General features: G+C 41.6%; 1 protein-coding gene and 1 long non-coding RNA gene across 7 annotated transcripts in view; one reads left to right on the top strand and one right to left on the bottom strand.

The window, feature by feature from the left end:
- Positions 1 to 19,066, top strand: part of ORC2 (origin recognition complex subunit 2) — a 28,063-nt gene extending 8,997 nt beyond the window's left edge. For 5 of the 6 annotated variants that reach the window (XM_081879347.1, XM_081879351.1, XM_081879346.1 and 2 more), the window contains exons 7-18: positions 3,208 to 3,239; positions 4,773 to 4,833; positions 7,426 to 7,610; positions 8,967 to 9,065; positions 10,448 to 10,557; positions 13,763 to 13,895; positions 14,438 to 14,534; positions 15,797 to 15,943; positions 16,378 to 16,549; positions 17,183 to 17,244; positions 17,806 to 17,924; positions 18,350 to 19,066. In XM_081879347.1, the coding sequence (XP_081735473.1) occupies positions 3,208 to 3,239; positions 4,773 to 4,833; positions 7,426 to 7,610; positions 8,967 to 9,065; positions 10,448 to 10,557; positions 13,763 to 13,895; positions 14,438 to 14,534; positions 15,797 to 15,943; positions 16,378 to 16,549; positions 17,183 to 17,244; positions 17,806 to 17,924; positions 18,350 to 18,433 (1,301 nt within the window). In that variant the 3' untranslated portion in view covers positions 18,434 to 19,066. The remainder of the gene's footprint in view (positions 1 to 3,207; positions 3,240 to 4,772; positions 4,834 to 7,425; positions 7,611 to 8,966; positions 9,066 to 10,447; positions 10,558 to 13,762; positions 13,896 to 14,437; positions 14,535 to 15,796; positions 15,944 to 16,377; positions 16,550 to 17,182; positions 17,245 to 17,805; positions 17,925 to 18,349) is intronic. The other variant, XM_081879350.1, reaches the window with a different exon arrangement.
- On the bottom strand, positions 186 to 1,973 carry LOC309335967. Its single transcript, XR_014153835.1, has 2 exons — positions 1,838 to 1,973; positions 186 to 674 (listed from the first exon to the last, which is right to left on the bottom strand). It is a non-coding gene; the product is annotated as an uncharacterized lncRNA (long non-coding RNA).
- Positions 19,067 to 19,596: the final 530 nt, after the last annotated feature.

Below are 19,596 nucleotides of genomic sequence, written 5' to 3'. Positions count from 1 at the left end.
TTCCTTTAGCTGAAGCCGGGAGAGCAAGAGGTTGCGCGGGGCTAAAGAGGAAGCCAAAACAGCGAGCGGGATCCATTCCGCTCGCTGTCTTGGCTTGTGCCATAGCCGTGCGCAACCCCTCCGGCAGGGAGAGGTTGCGCGCAGCCTGTACGCTGCTCTTTGGGGCTGGGGGGGGAATTAAGATCCCCCCCCTTGATTTCCCCCTCTAAAAACTAGGTGCGCCCTATGGTCTGGTGCGCCCTATGGAGCGAAAAATACGGTATTTCCTTTGTGGGTTATATTTTGTAGTGTCGAGGATTAACACAATGGTTCTTAGCTAGGGAAGGAGAATTAGAGTATGAATGTCTTGACAATAAAGGCAGATGAATATGTGCTTTTGATTAACGTAAGCCTTAATCTGACAAGCTAGATTCCTGATTTTTGCTAAATATTTAACACACTTTTTACCGTTTCATCATAGCCATCCATGTGCCAAGACACCTAGTTATTTGAAAGGAAAGGTGGATTTTGGAATCCTGTATGTGTAGCTTTCTACTATACTTATTGATTAACAAATTTGTTTTACTGCTTAAACAAAAGACCTGTAAATGGTTTACAAATGACAATCTAAAATACTCATTTAAGATAGCGATAAAATCAGGCATTAAGAACAAGTTACATATAAAAAATTATACCTAAATCACATTCTTTTTTTGAGAATAATTTTTTATTAACTGACCAATCACATCAAATCAAACCAAATTACATAAATTCCAAATTACACAGCCAAATTTTAAATTTTTGTTGGGGGTACCCATATTTCAAGTTCCGAAGGGGATCCAATCAACTTCTTGCTTCTTGCTGCTGTTTTAATGTCAACAAATCTAACCATATGATGTTCACAGTACTATCCAGTCCTTTCTTATTGTTTTTCCACATCTCTTGTTGTTATTTTCATATATTTTTCCTTTCTCTTTGTGACCTCTGATAGTCTATACAAGCTGGTTAAAACAGTTTGTAATCCTGCATGGATATTATTATTTTTTATCCAGTAGCCATATCCAGACGTTTTCCATATAACATCACTTCCATACATCAAAACAGTCTTAGCGTCATTAATCTTCACCAATCTGCCTCCTTTCTCAAACCTCTGAGGAGATTCACCAGAAATGCAGTCTGAAAACAAGTCCGTTCCTCCTCCCGGCTATAAATCCTTTGGCAAGATGGCGACTCTGAATTAATTGCTGCGCCATTCCAAAAGCTCTTATTGCTTCTCGATCTCCATAAAGCATACTTTTGGTTAAAGTTTATCTCCACACAGACCTTAATCATCCTGCTTGGGTCAGTTAAACCGACGGTTCTAATGAGGAGGGGTTCTTGGTAAATCACATAGAAGGAAAGTAAAAAAGGTCCCCCCCCCCCCACATTCAGTCCCGTTGCCGACATACCCAGCCTTTGGTGTATCTTCATCGTAAAATATTCCTGTTGCTCCCACCCGTCGTCTTCTTTCGCAGAGGTCCCTTAAATTAGCAGTCTTCACTCCCCTTCTTCACTTGAAATATGTGCATTTGCTTCCTTTGTAATTAATTATTCCAAATTGCTGCAGCTAGTGCGCGATCAGAGACAGCGTCCAGGAGAGCCGAGGTCCACACGGGGGCATTCTGCCTAGTGCCCTCACCCCCTTCTTTCGAATTTGGGGGTGATTTATGGGCACAGCAGGCAAGGGCAGTGTTCCCCATTCCCTTGGGGCAACAAGGGAGGCTGCCTACTCCCATAACAGCCTCTTAATTACCCCGTGTGGATTGGAGAGATGGTATTGTCGGCCATCTTCCAATGCGCCCTTAGTGCCCCCCCCCACCTAAATCACATTCTAAAATGTTTAAGGAATGCATAACTAGTTAGCATGCAAGTTTCCACTAATAGGATGCGTTTTGCTATGCAGATTATAGGGATTTCACTCCTATTCTAGGACACTTTTTTGCAGGATCATAATCTGCCACGGTTTCTGTGACTGCATGATCATTCAGTGACTGTTTTTTTGTTTTTTTAAAAAAATAATATTTATTACTTTTCCAACAATTTAAACACTACAAAAAAAGAAAAAACAATACAGTGGTGCCTCGCAAGACGAAATTAATCCGTTCCGCGATTCTCTTCGTCTAGCGGTTTTTTCGTCTTGCGAAGCAAGCCCATTGACAGCTTAGCGGATTAGCGCTATTAGCGGTCTAGCGGCTTTTAGCGATCAGCTGAGAAGCGGCTTATCAGCGGATCAGCTGTTAAGCGGCTTAGCAGCTTAGGAACAGGGCAAAAAAAGCGGGGAAAAACCCGCGGGAACTCGCAAGATTTTTTCGTCTTGCGAAGCAACCCCATAGAGAAATTCGTTTAGCGAAGCACCTCCAAAACGGAAAACCCTTTCGTCTAGCGGGTTTTCCGTCTTGCGAGGCGTTCGTCTTGTGGGGCACCACTGTACAATACAATACAATACACAAACACTACATAACACTAACACATTAAACTGACAAAACAAAACAAAAACAGTTTAAAACACATCAAATAATTTCAATATCTTATCTTTCATTCACTTATTTCCACGACCTCCTCACACCTCCCTTTTCGTATTCCACTTCTGTTAATTGTTTCAGCAATTCCTTTCCATCTTCCTCTGTTTTCTATCCTATAGGATAGATCATTCAGTGAATGTTGAGCAAATGGCTTAGATAAACTACCTGACAGTGACTTCAAGAAAGCCAGTTTGGCTCTACAGTTTTCTTGGCTTGCAGTTTCTTGTCAGCTACTCATACACAATCAAAAATCTTATATGTACGTTGAGTCCCAGTGTAAAAATATGCTGGTACTTGGGGATCCTGTGTTATCTGAGAAGAGAATTTAGTTAAGATGCAATAAGCATTTGGGGAATATGAAACAGTTTATTTAGGAGAGACTTGGGAAGTGGAGAAGCCTTTGCAGAAAACTCCCAGTGCTAGACATAGAATTAAACAGATACAAAATAGTCAATATAATTTAGTTCATCCTTTTTGCATGGGAAGGCACTGGATGAATTTGTCACCTTCATTAATTCTGCATAGAGATGAGGGCATTGTCCAAAGTTCAGCATTATTTGCAATCTGAAGTATTTTCTGGTATGAGCATCTGAAGATGCTTAGTTAAGGAAGTACAAAAGAGCTAATGTTTCTTGGTAATTTGTGACAGTCTTTGTTTAATTTCCAGAGTATTCTGCTTCAAGCAAAGGCAAGGTGGAGGTGAGTGGCAATTTTTGGTGGTTAAAAACATCAGTCATTGATGGAGAATGGCCTTTCTCCATTACGTTTAGAATCTCCAAGTGTTGTCTTCAGTAGTTTGGCCAAATACAGGACTATCTGAGGCGGCTCTGAACATTTGTAATCCAGTACAATGCTTGAATATACATGCAGCAACATGCAGTGTTGCTTCCTTTAACTGATCCTAAGCTGGTATTAGGTAAAACTGTACTGCTTAGCTATGTGTTTTTTGTTGAGTTTTATCCAGCAGTGGTATTCAGCTGTCAATGGTATAGGAGGGAAGACATTTTCAGGGATTTCCCCTCCCTTAAATGTGACTAGGAGAGCTCCCAAACCCCCGGAACAGATTTAAGGGGTGGGGCTGCAGCAGGAAGGGATATAGCTGAAAATTGCTTCCCTCCCCATTCTGTTGATTGAACCTTACTGTCAGCTGAATGATATATAAACATTTTATCTGGATTGTACTGTTGACAAGAGATTCGAGTCATCTAGCAGAAGAATGGGCTTGCCCTTCATACTAGTTGAGAACTGAGTAGCTGGAGGTTTTAGGGAAAATAGCATAAATGGCCACCCACATGGATTTTTCATGACCCAACTTCTCAAGTGTTAAGATCAGCATGTACTCTCTGGCCTATTGCTAGAACATGCTGGCTTGGCAGGTATCACAAACAGATCCACCTTGGTAACAGCACTGCTGTATCCCTGAAAGGATCTGACAAGTTCCCCCTCTACCCTTTTAAAAATCAGTATTGACCACTTTTTTTTAGTTCTAGAAGACATTTTATTATTGATTATGTTTATTTTTACTGATTGTGTGACTGTTACATTTTAATTTAATCATATATATTCTTCAAATTGTTGTTGTAATCTGCTTTGAAAAGTTGGGTTTAAGTAACTTGAAAATATAGCTTATGGATGAAAGAGCAACTCGTGGCTTCCTGGGTATGAAGTAACTTTGAGAATAGATTGAGGGCCTTCTCGGTAGTGGCGCCCACCCTGTGGAACACCCTCCCTTCAGACGTGAAGGAAATAAGTAGCTATCCTATCTTTAAAAGACATCTGAAGGCAGCCCTGTTTAGGGAAGTTTTTAATATTTAATGCTGTATTGTTTTTAACATTTGATTGGGAGCCGCCCAGAATGGCTGGGGAAACTCAGCCAGATGGGCGGGGTATAAAATAAAATAAAAAAAGACTGCTTCATGCAGTCCTAGTGTTCTGCAAATATTCATAAGACATTTCCAGGTCTATTTCAAATATGAGTTCAGTCTTAATTAGTATTGATCTGAAATTGGTACATGATAGCTGTAAATCTGTAGGTTTAATCTAGACTGTCCCAGAAATAGAAACAAGTACAACCTGGGTTCTTAACTGACTTTGCTTGGTCTCTAGGTCTAATAATGAGATTCTAGAGCTAGATTCTGCAGGTTATGTTCAGTTTTTGTGTTTAAGGTTTTCTAAACCACCTAAACAGATGAGATTTTATTTAGAAGATACTTCATATGCTTGCTTTATTAGCAGAGTAAAAAGAATGAATTCATGTCAAAAACACCCTACAGACTCAGGAAAAGAATTACGGGTAAGCATTTGCATTAAATTCCAGCTAATATAGTTCAGTGGTGTTTTATAAGATGAGATTTCATTCTTGTGCTCTGCCTCTTCAGTTGTGACATTAGAGTATAACAGTTTCCAGAGGAGTAGCTGTATTGCAGCAACTAATCTTGTAGCATGTTAGAGTTGAATAAAACTATCATCGTATAAGCTTTCGGGATGGTATTCACCTAAGGAGCTGAATCAGCAGTAGCCCCCCGTCCTCCCCCTGCTCAACCCCTGAAATTGACCTGTGGGGGTTAGGGGAACCTCAAGAGCAGGTTCGGAGGAGGATGGGGCAGATGGTTTTGCCTGGCAAGATGAAACGCTTGCTCAAACAGAATGTTCGTCATAGTGTAATGTTGAATTCCATCAATTTTTTTTGCTCTCTCCCTTGTGCTTTAGTATTCAACTAACTAAGAGGGACATGGGTGGTGCTGTGGGTTAAACCACAGAGCCTAGGACTTGCCGATCAGAAGGTCGGCGGTTTGAATCCCCACAACGGGGTGAGCTCCCGTTGCTCGGTCCCTGCTCCTGCCAACCTAGCAGTTCGAAAGCACGTCAAAGTGCAAGTAGATAAATAGGTACCGCTCCGGCGGGAAGGTAAATGGCGCTTCCGTGCGCTGCTCTGGTTCGCCAGAAGCGGCTTAGTCATGCTGGCCACATGACCCGGAAGCTGTACGCTGGCTCCCTTGGCCAATAAAGCGAGATGAGCGCCACAACCACAGAGTCGGTCACAACTGGACCTAATGGTCAGGGGTCCCTTTACCTTTACCTGTAAGGTTCACTCAAACTGGATCTATTGAAATTAATGGACCTAACTTAAATGTGTTCATTAATTTCAGTGGGTCTGCTGTGAGTAAAATTTAGTTGAATAACACCCAATATGTGGGAAAGCAGTATCCTAAAGAAGGTACCACTTTGTGTGAGGTTTTATGTTTCATACCTCAGGTAAACTGTTAACCCTCACTGGCTCTATTGTATAGATTACCAGTGAGGTTTATTGATACAGTGTACTTGAATTAGCACATCAAAACTTGGAGGAAATGTATGGACCTTCCTTCCATCTGTGTGCTTCAGTGACACACAGAGAGATTTAGCCGAATACCAATTCCGAAAGCTGTTGCCCAGATCGTAGGGAGATCCGGATGTAACCTTTCTTTAATGTGTTGTTTCAATTAAGTAGTCTTAATTCTGTAGTGTCCACCCATTATTTTTAGATTGAAACTGCTTCAGTTCTGATGGGGGGTTCAAATACATTATGGCAGATTTTTGTGTGTTTTTTTAAATCTGTGCAGTCATTTTTCCACATTGACATATACAAAGTGTGGTGTGCAGTAGATATCGTTCCCCGTATTTCCAGTGTTCAAAGTGCTACAAAGTACACCACTAAATTAACACCACCTCTGCGGAAGACAGAGGTTTTGACAGGTTCAGGGGAATCCAAGCTTTGCAGAAGTTCAGAAAAATTGTTGGTCAAAAAGCAAAGTAAAAAAATGGGGTCAACCCAAAGCAGACCAAATGATGACAGAGTGTGTTTGGTGACCATTAAGTTCTGGCTGATCGGGAGCAGGGGAGGAAATGAAGTGCCTGGACTCCTGAACACCACAGCAGCATTTCAGTTGTGAACTTCAAGTCTACATGGATAATGAAAAATTAAAATAAAATATTTTGTTTTATTTTTGTTTGTGAAAAACTTAATAAAAAGTAATTTAAAAAAAAGTCTACATGGATAATGGGAACCCTTGGGTTAGGCCAGGGGTAGGCAACCTAAGGGCCATGGGCTGGATGCGGCCCAATTGCCTTCTCAATCCAGCCCGCGGACAGTCCGGGAATCAGCGTGTTTTTACATGAGTAGAATGTGTCCTTTTATTTAAAATGCATCTCTGGGTTATTTGTGGGGCATAGGAATTCATTTTCTCTCTCTCTCTCTCTCCCCCCCCCCCCCAAATATAGTCCGGCCCACCACATGGTCTGAGGGACGGTTGATTGGCCCACAGCTGAAAAAGGTTGCTGACCTCTGGGTTAGGCAGTGGCTTATTTTCTTGCCACATACTGTGTTCTTTACCCAGTTTCCCCCTACCTAGAGTATGTTGAGATTCTGCTGTTTTTTGAGAAGGTGGCTCTGTGGCTTAAACAGTGGTACCTTGGTTCTCGAACTTAATCCATTCTGGGAGTCCATTCGACTCCTGAAACCGTTCAAAAACCAAGGCACGGCTTCCGATTGGCTGCAGGAGTTTCCTGCGCTCAAGTGGAAGCCACATCAGATGTTCAGCTTCTGAAAAACGTTCGCAAACCGGAACACTTACTTCCGGGCTTGCGTCATTCGGCAGCTGATTTGTTCGACAACTAAGCCATTCGAGAACCAAGGTACCACTGTATGTGTGTGAGGTGAAGGGAGAACTCCATTTACTTTCTGCCAGGAAACAGCTATGTGCTCTATCAATTACACACCACTTGTAAGTGGCTTTTTTTCCCTATCCAGTATATGCAATATAAAGTTGAAGTACAATATTTCCAGTGTACAAGATGAGTTAGGAATGGAAACTCACAAGTCTCTTGCCCAATGTTTCCTTTTTAGCTTTAAACATGTGCTCTGATACTGAAAGTGATTATTCCACTTCATGCTCTGAAGAAGAGGAAGATGACAGCTGTAAAGAAACTACAGATTATGTTGTTGATCCAAAAATGCTGGCCAGACCCCAGACATCATCTGCTCCAGCTAACAAAGAAACGCCAGCTAAGAAGCTGAAGAGAGAAGTTCCAGTGAGTGTGGATGCACTTCAGTTTGTTAATCACATTGGCTAGTGCCCATAGAAATAAGGACTTCTCAAAACATTTCTACTACCAGTCAAACATTGAATTAAATGCGGGCCCGTCTCTGACAGGAAACATTGCGGATGTGCTTAGTGGCAGTTTAATCCCAATTAGTTTTGAATCTTACAGGCTTAATTCTGCGGAAAGGCACATCATATGACTTTTGAAAGGTACACAGGAAATAATAATAAACAATAATAAATTTTTATTAATATCCCGCCCTCCCCAGCCAAAGCCGGGCTCAGGGCAGCTAACAACAATAAAATAATACAACATTCTAAAATCATTTCGTTATAAAATTAATTCAAATCAAGTTGATGGCAACCATTGGGCTAGAGTTCTGTGAAGATTGCCAAAGGAGGGAGTCAGGCTGTGCCCTGGCCAAAGGCCTGGTGGAACAGCTCTGTCTTGCAGGCCCTGCGGAAAGATGTCAAGTCCCGCAGGGCCCTAGTCTCTTGTGGCAGTGTGTTCCACCAGATCGGAGCCTTTCTGCCTATTTCCTTGGGCTTGTCAAGGCAGGAGATGCTGTCCCCGATTTACATATAAAGACCCCTAAGTGTGATATATGAGGTTTTATACAGCTTGGGACCTGCACCGTCCAAGGAGCGCATTCTCCCATACAGGCCTGCATGTTGTGTTGAGATCAGGGATGCAGGCTCTCCTGATGGTCCCATATTTCATTGGAGCTTATGCTGTACCCTGAATTAGGGCTTTCTTGGGGGGAGGGGTGCCATAATTATAGCATTCCTTCCCCTCTGAAATATGGTGAACACTAACTCATGTATATTAGGTACCTGCTGAAGACACATGATGGACATTAATTTTTGAGCCCATTGTTTTAGGATTCTGTAATTTATAGTGATTTGAACGGGTTGATACAAATTTTTATTGTTTTGTTTTGTTTAAAGAATCCTCTGGAATTGTATATGACAATGAAGACAATGTGCCTCTTTATTTAAATTTAAGGCCCTGTGTGTGCAATGGAATTTATTCACAGGTAGGGGTTTCTAGAATTGCAGCCTAACAGTACAGTGCTATTGCATGTCTACTTGGAAGCCTTAACTGAGTGTCTTGCATTTACGCCCAAGTAAGTTTGCATAGGATTCTATCCTTAGTCTATGATGAACTTTGTTGTATACTTTTTGCCTTATTATATAAGGCAACGTCTTGACTAAGGGATAATGATTGTGAGATAGTTATGCATGAAATTTTCCTTTTCTTCTCAATTTGCTGCTATCCCTTTTCCCTTTCCCCTTCCCCTTCTACTGAAGCAGTTTCCCACTGTGCGTTTCTCTCTTCCCGCAGAGTAATTTGGTGGAAGAGTATTTTGAAGCACATAGCAGTTCCAAGGTTTTAACTTCTGACCGAACACTTCAGAAGCTACAGAAAGAGAAAATGGATCAGGTACTGTATGTGCTATGAGGGACTATTTGTATTTTCTTTTGAGGTCTTTGTTCAGAGAAACTTCTAGCAACGGTCTCTGTGCTTGTTCTTGAATGGACCCAGTGGTTAGTTCATTGATTGGTTGGTTGGTTTATTTTACCGTACTGGTAGTAGCACAGTTTGAGTTGTAATGCTGAAAACAGTGAGAAATACCGTATTTTTTGCTCTATAAGACTCACTTTTCCCCTCCTAAAAAGTAAGGGGAAATGTGTGTGCGTCTTATGGAGCGAATGCAGGCTACGCAGCTATCCCAGAAGCCAGAACAGCAAAAGGGATTGCTGCTTTCACTGCGCAGCTATCCCTCTTGCTGTTCTGGCTTCTGAGATTCAGAATATATTTTTTCTTTTTTTCCTCCTCCAAAAACTAGGTGCGTCTTGTGGTCTGGTGCGTCTTATAGAGCGAAAAATATGGTGTACTTTGCAGTGAAAAGGGCTTGGTTAAGCTAGAAGAGGGGTGTGGAACTTCTGGCCTGCAGGCCATTCTTGCCTCGCCACCTTGTCCCACAAGGGCATTTCCCACAAACCATGCCCACCTGCCAATCAGCTTGCATGCTGTTGATGTCAGCTGGTGGGCAGGACCTTTTTGGAAAGCCCATCCAGCCATCCCACATTGATCCCATCCACCCCCAAAAAGGATCAGCATGGGGAAGGCTTTCCAGCTTGCTTTCGTTGCATGTGCAGCAAAAGCAAGCAGACCTGGGGTTTTTCTTCATCGCTTTGTAATGGAGCAGTCCCTGCCAAAGCCAATGTCTGCTTTAGAAATCAGCTCTGACCAGTGTTTGAAACTTCCATTGTTCTTGGCGCATTTTGCAACAGAGAATTTCATTAGCGCAAGCAGTTTCTGAGCTCTGGGCGCAGTACCGCACCTAAGATTTCAGATTAAAACTGCAGTGTGGAAGGAAAGGAGGACCTTTTTCTGCCTCCCCACTTCCAGCTACTCTCTGAATACTGGAGAAGAGACCCTCTTAAGAATACTAGGGGGGTAGGCAGGGGAAGGACTAGATCGTGTGAAAAATGAATATAATATTTTAGCTGCAGTTCGTTCATTTTCAGCTTTGCATTCTTGTTAGTAAAAAAGTGTGCCTAGACATTCCGTTGTTGTGCCCATAACTTAACTTTAAGGTGCCATTTAGCTTCTAGCCTTCATATCTCAGTTTCTAACACTGGCTCTAGCAGATACTGCTCCATCATGCAATGCTGAAGAAACAGGCACTTCTTTCCCTGCTGAGACAGAAAAGTGGGGCCTGGCTGTTTCTCCCACCCTGTTTCAATTAGAAATGTATTGCTTCATGTCTTTCAGCCCTGCACCTATTCTGATGGCTTATTTTTCCCTTCCTGGTCTAGGAGTCCCTGCAAAACATCTTGAATAAAGTACCTGTTGCTTTTGCTTCTGAATGTGAGGCATTAACCAAACAACATGAAGCTCTCTTTTACAAATGGATGTTGCAACTGCAGTAAGTATCTGGTGGGCTTCTGTAAGAACATGCAATATACAATGTTCTCTTGAAACAAATTGAAGTTGTAATTAAGCCTAATTGTTTCTTAGGCTCGGAAATAGTTTCCATTGAATAAAACCACATTCACTTCCCATGGTACAGTTAATGTATTTTCTGGAGTTGAGGTCTTTATAAAAGGAACCTCATGTGGATGATGTTTGAGGGATGGAAATGCTTTCAACCAAGTTTCTTAAACAGATAGGAAACTATCTCATATAAAGCAGTCACAAATCTTCTGGGTAATAGCTATTGGTTTTCTATAACAGAAAAGTACATGGGATTTAAATAGATCCTAGATTGTAAAGGTCTATTAGCTAATTGTCATAGCCACTTTCCAGATTGAATATATGGGAGAGAAGTGCAGATTGGGTGCTGTTCACAGTATGGCTGCACTTATTTCCATTCCACTGAAGACACTGCAAGTTGACATCAGGAAAATAAACAGACAATAGGCATAGATGCTGCTTTTAGCATTTATGATGCAGAACTGAAGCCAAATGAGGAAGTGTAGGGCCCTTATTACATTTCTGTTCTCCAAATGGCTCATTGCTCTCCTCACCACCACCATTTTATCTTAACAACAACCCTGTGAGGTTGGTTTGTCCTAGTGAACTTAATGGGTGGGTAGGGATATGTATCTGCATCTCTCCGGTGTGACACTGTAACCTCTACGTCACATCAACTCTCAATGTTTATCTCTTGCAGGTTAAAAAAAAGTAGGCCTGTACTGTACAGTAGTTTTGTTACATACAGTGGTACCTCGTGTTACGGACGGGATCCGTTCTGGAGGCCCGTCCGTAACGTGAAATGCCCGTAACTTGAAGCGTTGTGTCTGCGCAGGCACGTGGCGTGATTTGACGCTTATGTGCAGGCATGGAGCACAATTTAGCGCTTCTGCGCGGGCGTGAGTAGCGAAACCTGGAAGTAACCCATTCTGGTACTTCTGGGTTTCTGCGGGACGTAACGTGAAAAGGCTCAACATGAGCAGACGCAACACGAGGTATGACTGTACAGTGGTACCTCCGGTTACATACGCTTCAGGGTACATATGCTTCAGGTTGACTCCGCCAACCCAGAAATATTACCTCAGGTTAAGAACTTTGCTTCAGGGTGAGAACAGAAATCGTGCAGCAACGGCGCAGTGGCAGCAGGAGGCCCCATTAGCTAAAGTGGTGCTTAAGAACAGTTTCAGGTTAAGAACGAATCTCCGGAACGAATTACCGTATTTTTCCCTCTATAACACGCAGATTTTTTCTCCTAAAAAGTAAGGGGAAATGTCTATGCGTGTTATTGAGCGAATGTGTGGTCCCTGGAGCCAACTGGCCCGAGTGCATCACACATTTTCTTCGAGGGTCGTCTTCGTTGCGGTCAGCAGAAGCCAGGGAAGTGCTTGCTAGGAGGTTTGGCCACTCTGCAGCCCGACTATGTGTTTGCTAGTGTGTGTGCTTTGTGAGTGTGTGGTTGCCTGTGTGTTTGTTCGCTAGCGTGGGTGCTTGGAGGGAGTGAGAGAGTGACTGACTGCTGCATCTTCTCCTGCAATTTGCCTTTTAAAAAATTGGAAGCAGCGGGGCAGTAAAAACCACCTCCAAAAGCCCCATTTTCCCCTTCTAAGGCTGCAGCTCAGCTTTGGGAGCCCTGAACCCCTGCCTTGTTCTTGAGGGATCTTTGAGGTTTTCCCTTTAGCTTTAACCCAGCCCCCTTATTTTACCAGTTTATCTTCATTCTCGGTGTGGTAAACTGATTGCAGGCAGCCACACGTGCGTTTGAGCCTCCCGAGAGAGAAAGCTGTTGCTTTCCAGCATTCTGCCTCAGGGTCTTACTGCCCACCCTCTTCTGTTTCGTTACTGTGTTTGCTCAAACGGAACAAAGAGCAGAGAAAACCCCTCCCCTCCAGGCAAGCAGAGGGGAAAGCAGAGCGTCCTTCCTTCTAATTCCTCTCCGTGCTCCGGTGCTGGTGCTGCTGCGTCTAGGGACTCGCAGGCAACATGCAGGGGGGGAGAGAGAGAGAGAGAGAGCTGGCTGGCTGGCTTGGGGAACTTTTGCCTTCCTTTCCTCCCTCCGGTAAAACCCCTCTCCTGCATTCTTATCTGCTGCTTCTCCGCACACCCCTCTCAGTGCTCCTTGTCCCTTCTATGTTTTTCCTTCCCTCCCCACTTAAAATGTGGTTACAAAGCATGGATCCACATGGATCCTCAGGATCTTTGCATTGGGTCACCCCAAATTCACCATCAGATCACATAGCAATGATCTGATGCAAAAACAGGGCTGCAATGGTGCAAAAACGTGGTTACAAAGCATGGATCCACATGGATCCTCAGGATCTTTGCATTGGGTCACCCCAAATTCAACATCAGATCACATAGCATGTCCATGGCTACAGCCTGCACCAAAAAAATCATGCACCCACTGTTGCCTGGGGCTGCAATGGTACAAAAACGTGGTTACAAAGAATGGATCCTCAGGATCTTTGCATAGGGTCACCCCAAATTCAACATCAGATCACATAACATATCCATGGCTACAGCCTGCACCAAAAAAATCACGCACCCACTGTTGCCTGGGGCTGCAATGGTGCAAAAACGTGGTTACAAAGCACAGATCCACATGGATTATCAGGATTTTTGCATTGGGCTACCCCAAACTCACCGTCAAATCACATGTCTGTGGCCACAGCATGAAGCACAAAAATGATACATCCACTGTTTCATTCAGATTTTTTTTTCTTGTTTTCCTCCTCTAAAAACTATGTGCGTGTTATGGTCAGGTGCGTGTTATTGAGCGAAAAATACGGTAAGTTCTTAACCCGAGGTACCACTGTACTCTGCTTCAGAATTGGAATTGTCTCTGTTCCCTCTTCCTCTGTTGCTTTGCAAGTAGGCAGCAAATAAACATGACAGTGGGAATCTCATCTTTTCACTGAGCATTTAGTTTTGCTTTTCAGGTCTGGAAAAGGATCGGAGATTTCTTCAAAGATACTAAATTTAAACAAACTTCAATTGTTGTTATTATTTGGGAATGAAGATGGAATAAGTGTTTACAAAGAAAAAACAAATACAGTTCTAACTGTCAGAATAACAAAAAGTAAAATACTGTTCTCGATAATAACACTTTCAATAGGTTATGCGCTATATTGTAAATTTCAGAGATGTTTTCTTTCTTGCAGCCTAGGATTCAATATTGTGCTATATGGATTAGGTTCAAAGAAAGCTCTGTTGGAGAATTTTCGCATTTCTCTTCTTCAAGATTCTGTTCATATTGTTGTGAATGGGTTCTTCCCCAGCATCACCGTGAAATCGGTAAGAAAAAAAGAGACATATACGCATGCAGTCAGAGAAGTAAACAAAAGCTTCAATACAAACTGCATGGTTTATTAATAGGTTACCGTTATTTAGAACACAGCTCAAATAAAGTTGGTTCATCTCTTAATTCTAGCAGACAAAGGCTCCAGTACATAAAGGCAGTCCATGGTTTTGGTTTGCTTTGACTTCCTATATGGGTCTTCTTTTGCAAATGCTGTTTATATGAAAGGGCAAGTTGCACTGGTTGGAACGTAGAAAAACCTGCCTAATGTGTGTTTTAAGTTTATACTTAAGAAACCTGCAAACTACTAAGGATTGTTTCAGGTATTGTGAAGTTTGTATATGGAAGGCTCTTTTGTGTATTGTATGTGTGGATGTTTTCATTACATGTTGCTTTCAGTATAGGAATTCTGTGAAAATAGTCTTAATATTGAGACAGCTGTTTTTAACTTGAGTTAAGCTCTCTTTGAAAAACCATGCTTAAAAAACAACAACACAGTTCCAAAGGAAAATGGTGACCTGCTGTTTTTCTGTGCCAGATTCTTAATTCCATAACAGAGGAGGTGCTGGATCACGTGGGCACTTTTCGCAGCCCCCAGGATCAGCTGGACTTGATTGTGAAAAGATTTAAAGAAGGTAATACAGATGGGCCAATATATTAGACATTCGGAGTCTTCCTAAGTTAAAAAAAAAAAAAGATTGGATGAAACTAATGTTTTGGTTTACTCATATAATCATTGCCTGTTCAAATACAGTGATTATAAAGGTGCTTATTCTGGCAATTCATCTAGGATGCAATACCAATTTGTAAAACATGGGACTTGCTCCAGTAGGCTCTGAGTTATTGCTGTGGGTCTACACATTATAGCTGGGATTGATAACTAGGCATTAGTTTCAACTAAACAGTTGTGCAGTTCAGTCCCACCTTGATAGTGCAACAGTATTTTATGCAATTATCAGCACAGATCTAGACTTCTAGATTTGAGTGGGGATGTTGCTCAGTGATCAAATGAAATGAGTGGAGTTTTTTTTAATAAGAAGTTTTATTGATTTTCAGTGAATAAACACAATTAAAAAGAGTTTTCCCCATCCCAATTTTGTTTTTTAAAAAAACTAGCTTGGAAGCTAACTAGTTGTGGAAATGCATTACAGTACTTGCAAAAGGATAGCAGAATTTGGGGGCGGCGTGCGTTATTGGGTTGTTGTTTTTATTTTTATTATAGATACAGTGGTACCTCGGGTCACATACGTTTCAGGTTACAGATGCTTCAGGTTACAGACTCCGCTAACCCAGAAATATTACCTCGGGTTAAGAACTTCGCTTCAGGATGAGAACAGAAATCGTGCTCCGGCGGCGCAGGAGGCCCCATTAGCTAAAGTGGTGCTTCAGGTTAAGAACAATTTCAGGTTAAGAACAGACCTCCAGAATGAGGCACCACTGTACTTAGAAGTACTAAAAGGAGGAATAGAAGGTTGGAGCAAACACGTTAATCCAACATTTTGCCAGATGATCTCATCATCCCCCTGAGGTGGTTTTTTTAAAGTAAAATTGTTCACATTCAGTTCATTTCCCAGTCTCTGTGGTACTGAATCTAAAAAATGCAAGTGATGAGAGAAGTTTTTAAACAAAATTTTGGGTGGGAATCTGGATTACAAAATATTGTAGCATGGGTTAAAATGGAATTCTTTTATTCAGAATAGATGTTTGCATTACTAGCCATGTGTCTTGGATTCCTGGACACATAATATAGGTTGTTTTTACCTGAATGACTGGTCCTGTGATTTTTAGAGGTGATGAACAGCCACAGAAAGCTTGTCAGCATTTGGCTGCAGCTAGGTGACTTTCCTACTTCCTTGACACCCTGTTTTTAACCCTTGCACTTCTTCTCATTTGCCAGATCCTTCGCTGGAGCTCTACCTGCTCATACACAACTTGGACAGTCCAACATTGAGAGGAGACAAAAACCAACAAATCCTAGCACAATTGTCATCTCTTTCTAATATCTACCTCATAGCATCTATTGATCATATTAATGCACCACTCAGTGAGTTTTTAGGCCTTTCAGCCCTCTAGCTTGAAAAATCCATCTTAGTCAGTGGGAACATCTGTTTGGTACATATGTAATGCATTCTGTGGCCATATTTAGATGCATTTCTTAACCATGGTTTCGTATTATAGCTGAACACAAGCTTGCTCACAAACCAGGTATTAGCATTACGTACCCAGGTGTTAGTCATTAATAGTTATGGAGTCCACATGGCACCTTAGACCAATTGAGTTTGTAGTGTTGGGCACACTGATGTTCCAACAACTATTTACAGGAAGGGTAGGGAACCGCCAGCCTCTCCTCCTTGTTCCCACTGTGTTTTCCCACACAGAGCCCGAGATTTGGGGAGCATCCTCCCACCCCTCTCAAAAATCTCCACATAAAGTGGAGTTACATAATTTTTACTTTTTCTTTCTTTTCTGCTCTTGTAGTGTGGGATCAAGCAAAACAAAGCATGTATAATTGGTTGTGGTATGAAACGACCACTTACAGTCCTTATGTAGAAGAAACATCCTTTGAGAACTCCCTCTTGATACAGCAATCCGGGTCTTTGGCTTTGAGCTCTCTCACTCATGTTCTGCACAGTCTCACTCCTAATGCAAGGTAAGAACTCTTCTGTGATGTTCAAGTGTTGGGGACCTTCAGCTGCGACCAGGGGGCTAATTCTTGGGTATTGGGGCTGATTTTTCATATTACAAATAGGGAAACAAGACCTGAATGCTATTTCCTAGTGCCTTGAGTTCATGTTGCCTAATATTTGCTAGAAACACAGCAGAGGGAGACTCCATATCTTTCCCTGCTATATTGTAGAATCTACAGTGTAGATCATGACTAATATAGCCCTACAGATTATCTTCATTTTCCCTTTTGTTTTCTCACAGAAGGATTATGCTGTATCAACAGAAATGATGTTTCCCACACAAAATAATTAGTATAGCTGATGGGAGATTTTAAAAAAAGGTTTTCCTCAGAAGGAAGTCTGTAGTTGGGAATAAATGTGGATTTTCGGCAGGGGTATAAAAGGAGGGGCAGCAAATGCTTTGGTACACAACAGAGGGAGCTGTTCCAGTTCTGGGTGGAATCACAGCAGAAAGTACAAAGCCAAGAACAGAAATAGGATGTTAAAAGTGGTTGCATGCACAATTAAGCCCTTTTTATTTTCAAAACATGTTCCCTCCCATATTGTAAGTTATGTTTCTAGTCTTGTTTAAAGATACTTCTTTTACTTATCATCAGGGGGATTTTCAGACTTTTGGCAGAATATCAGTTGGAAAATAAGGATAACACCTCATACCCAGGTAACTCAACAGACGAATTCTTCTTTCTGGAGGTCAAACTAGGGTAGCACTAGGACATGAGCTTTAGCCTAAGTCATGGATTCTGAGCACGATGCCTATATAAATGTGATAAAACTTCTGTTTTATGTGAGTATCAATTGGTACTGGACATGTGGACACTTGCTGCAGCAATTCATTTGAGTGGGTGAGATTGTAAGCTCTTCCAGTTGTCATGAAACTGGCCGCTGAAATGTAGCGTTGCTTTGAATTGAATGAGAGGACCAGACTAGGGACTGAAGCCTTGATTTCAGTGCTATCTCAGGTAGGAAAAGATCCAGAAAGGAAAAGTTTTGAGGAAATCAACCCCTTCCCCCGTTTTTCAAATTGAAATTTTGAGGGAACACAAGGGTGGGGGGGGGGATATTTCTAGTGCATGGCTTTCTCAACGAAAAATATTCATACTACCTTTTGAATAAAACCTCCTTCAAGCATCATACAGATCTTGTTAGCAACATTGATCTTCATTTGAGCAAGACCTCGCTTTTAATGCTAGGCATTCCATTGCTTCTTTTCCCCTGCTAGGACTTTCCTTCCAAGATTTCTACCAGCAATGTCGGGAAGCCTTCCTGGTCAATAGTGACCTAACTCTCAGGGCTCAGCTCACAGAATTCAGGGATCACAAGCTCATTAGGACTAAGAGGGTGAGTGAAGCTGCTATAGACATGCTAATGTGACTATTTGTTTAACAATGCCTATGCTGCAGAAAAATCAGAGTGTATGATTCTGGGTACAGGGTGAATTACAATAGAACTACAATTAAATATTTGTGGTGTATATTAATAGACAGAAGTATAACATGTGTGTTCATGGTATTGAAGCAAGCCAAAGGTTGCTTATACTGTTGTGACAGTTGCCAACCAAAATGTGGAAGCAGTCTTCTACAAATTTCTGGTAGGACATTGGATCGTGCCTTTTGAGGAGCAAATGTGCTTTAGTTTGTTCTAGTCACGTAACGTAACTTGAGAGGGCAAATCCCTATCAGTGCATGACTGCTAGTTGGATTGAACAAAAATGCTTTGTTATTCTTATGCCTTGGAACTAATCGAAATAGTGTGCTTGTTTTCAGGGTGCTGATGGAGTTGAATATTTATTAATTCCTGTGGACGCTGGGACCTTGACTGACTTTTTACAGAAAGATAATGACGTTTGAAGGCTCTGAAATGTGCAATAGGAATTGCTCTCAAGAGCTGCTGGAATACTGCCTACAGTGTAGTCAATTTTCAGATCTCAGGAGTTTTTATCTGCCTGTAATAATTGAGTAAAGCATTGTTTGTGCAAAGCCAACTTTTAGATATATCTAAAACTGCTTAGGTTTTCCACTTTGGATGACGATTTCCTCCTTTGTATTCCATTACAAAGAAAATGTGACATGGGAATGTGCCTTTCTGCTCATGAAGTAACTTGTGCTTGAAAAATACACATTGTTGGCTGTTAGCAGCTTAAGTTTTTCAACAATGAATGAGTATGTCATATTTACAGACTACCTTATTGGTTTTCTAATATGTGCCGTGTGAGATGGAGAGGTGCCTGTACTTGGGCAAAGCAAAATACAAACACCAGAGACCCAGGTTATTTTGGACAAGTTTGTTGTCGTTTTAGCCTTCATTGGTATACAAGCCATTGTAAAGTTAAGAATAAGCTGGCAACTGTCTCTGCAATGTAAAGAAAATGGCAGCTATGCTGATTTTTCAAACCCACTTTCTTAATGATAACGTCAGAAGTAATGATATTATTTGGGGTTTTTTAAAAAATAATCTGAATAAAAATATGTAGTTGTGCAATAGTGGGGGTTTTTTTTGTATGGTTCTAAATAAAATAGTTTCTGGTCTTGGCGAAGACTTGTATTTGAAAAAACATCGACTGAAATGTCAGAAGAGGTGCTGTTGAGCAGGTGGAGTGATCAAATGTCCCTTCTTGTGCCAGGTAGTGGGGTGGTGGTGGTGTCACTACATTCATGCAGCCCTTGTGTCCCTTACTCAGAAGTTCAAATCCCACTAAATTCAATGGAGCTTATTCCAAAATAAATGTTCATGGGATTGCAGCCTAAATTATATATTGCTGGTTCTGACATCGAAGTGATCAACCCCTGACAGTTCAATGACCATTAGACCATTGAAAGTTTGTTTGAAAAAGTTCTGAGATGTGCATCTTCATGTACTACAGAAATCATTGGTTTAGCTTATTTTTTGTCTTACATTTTCCAGGATTAAAAAAGCTAGCTGTCAGGTAGAAGTGCTTTCTTTGGGGGTGGGAGGGGAGAGAGATTCCTTGCACAGCATAAAATTCCCAAAGTGAAGTTGAGAAATAGTTTTT

This window comes from Podarcis erhardii, assembly GCF_964252035.2.
Source record: "Podarcis erhardii genome assembly, chromosome: 1".
In the NCBI taxonomy this organism is placed as follows: Eukaryota; Metazoa; Chordata; class Lepidosauria; order Squamata; family Lacertidae; genus Podarcis; species Podarcis erhardii.
Note: the sequence above shows the minus strand (reverse complement) of the source record. Positions and strands in the feature narration are given on the sequence as shown.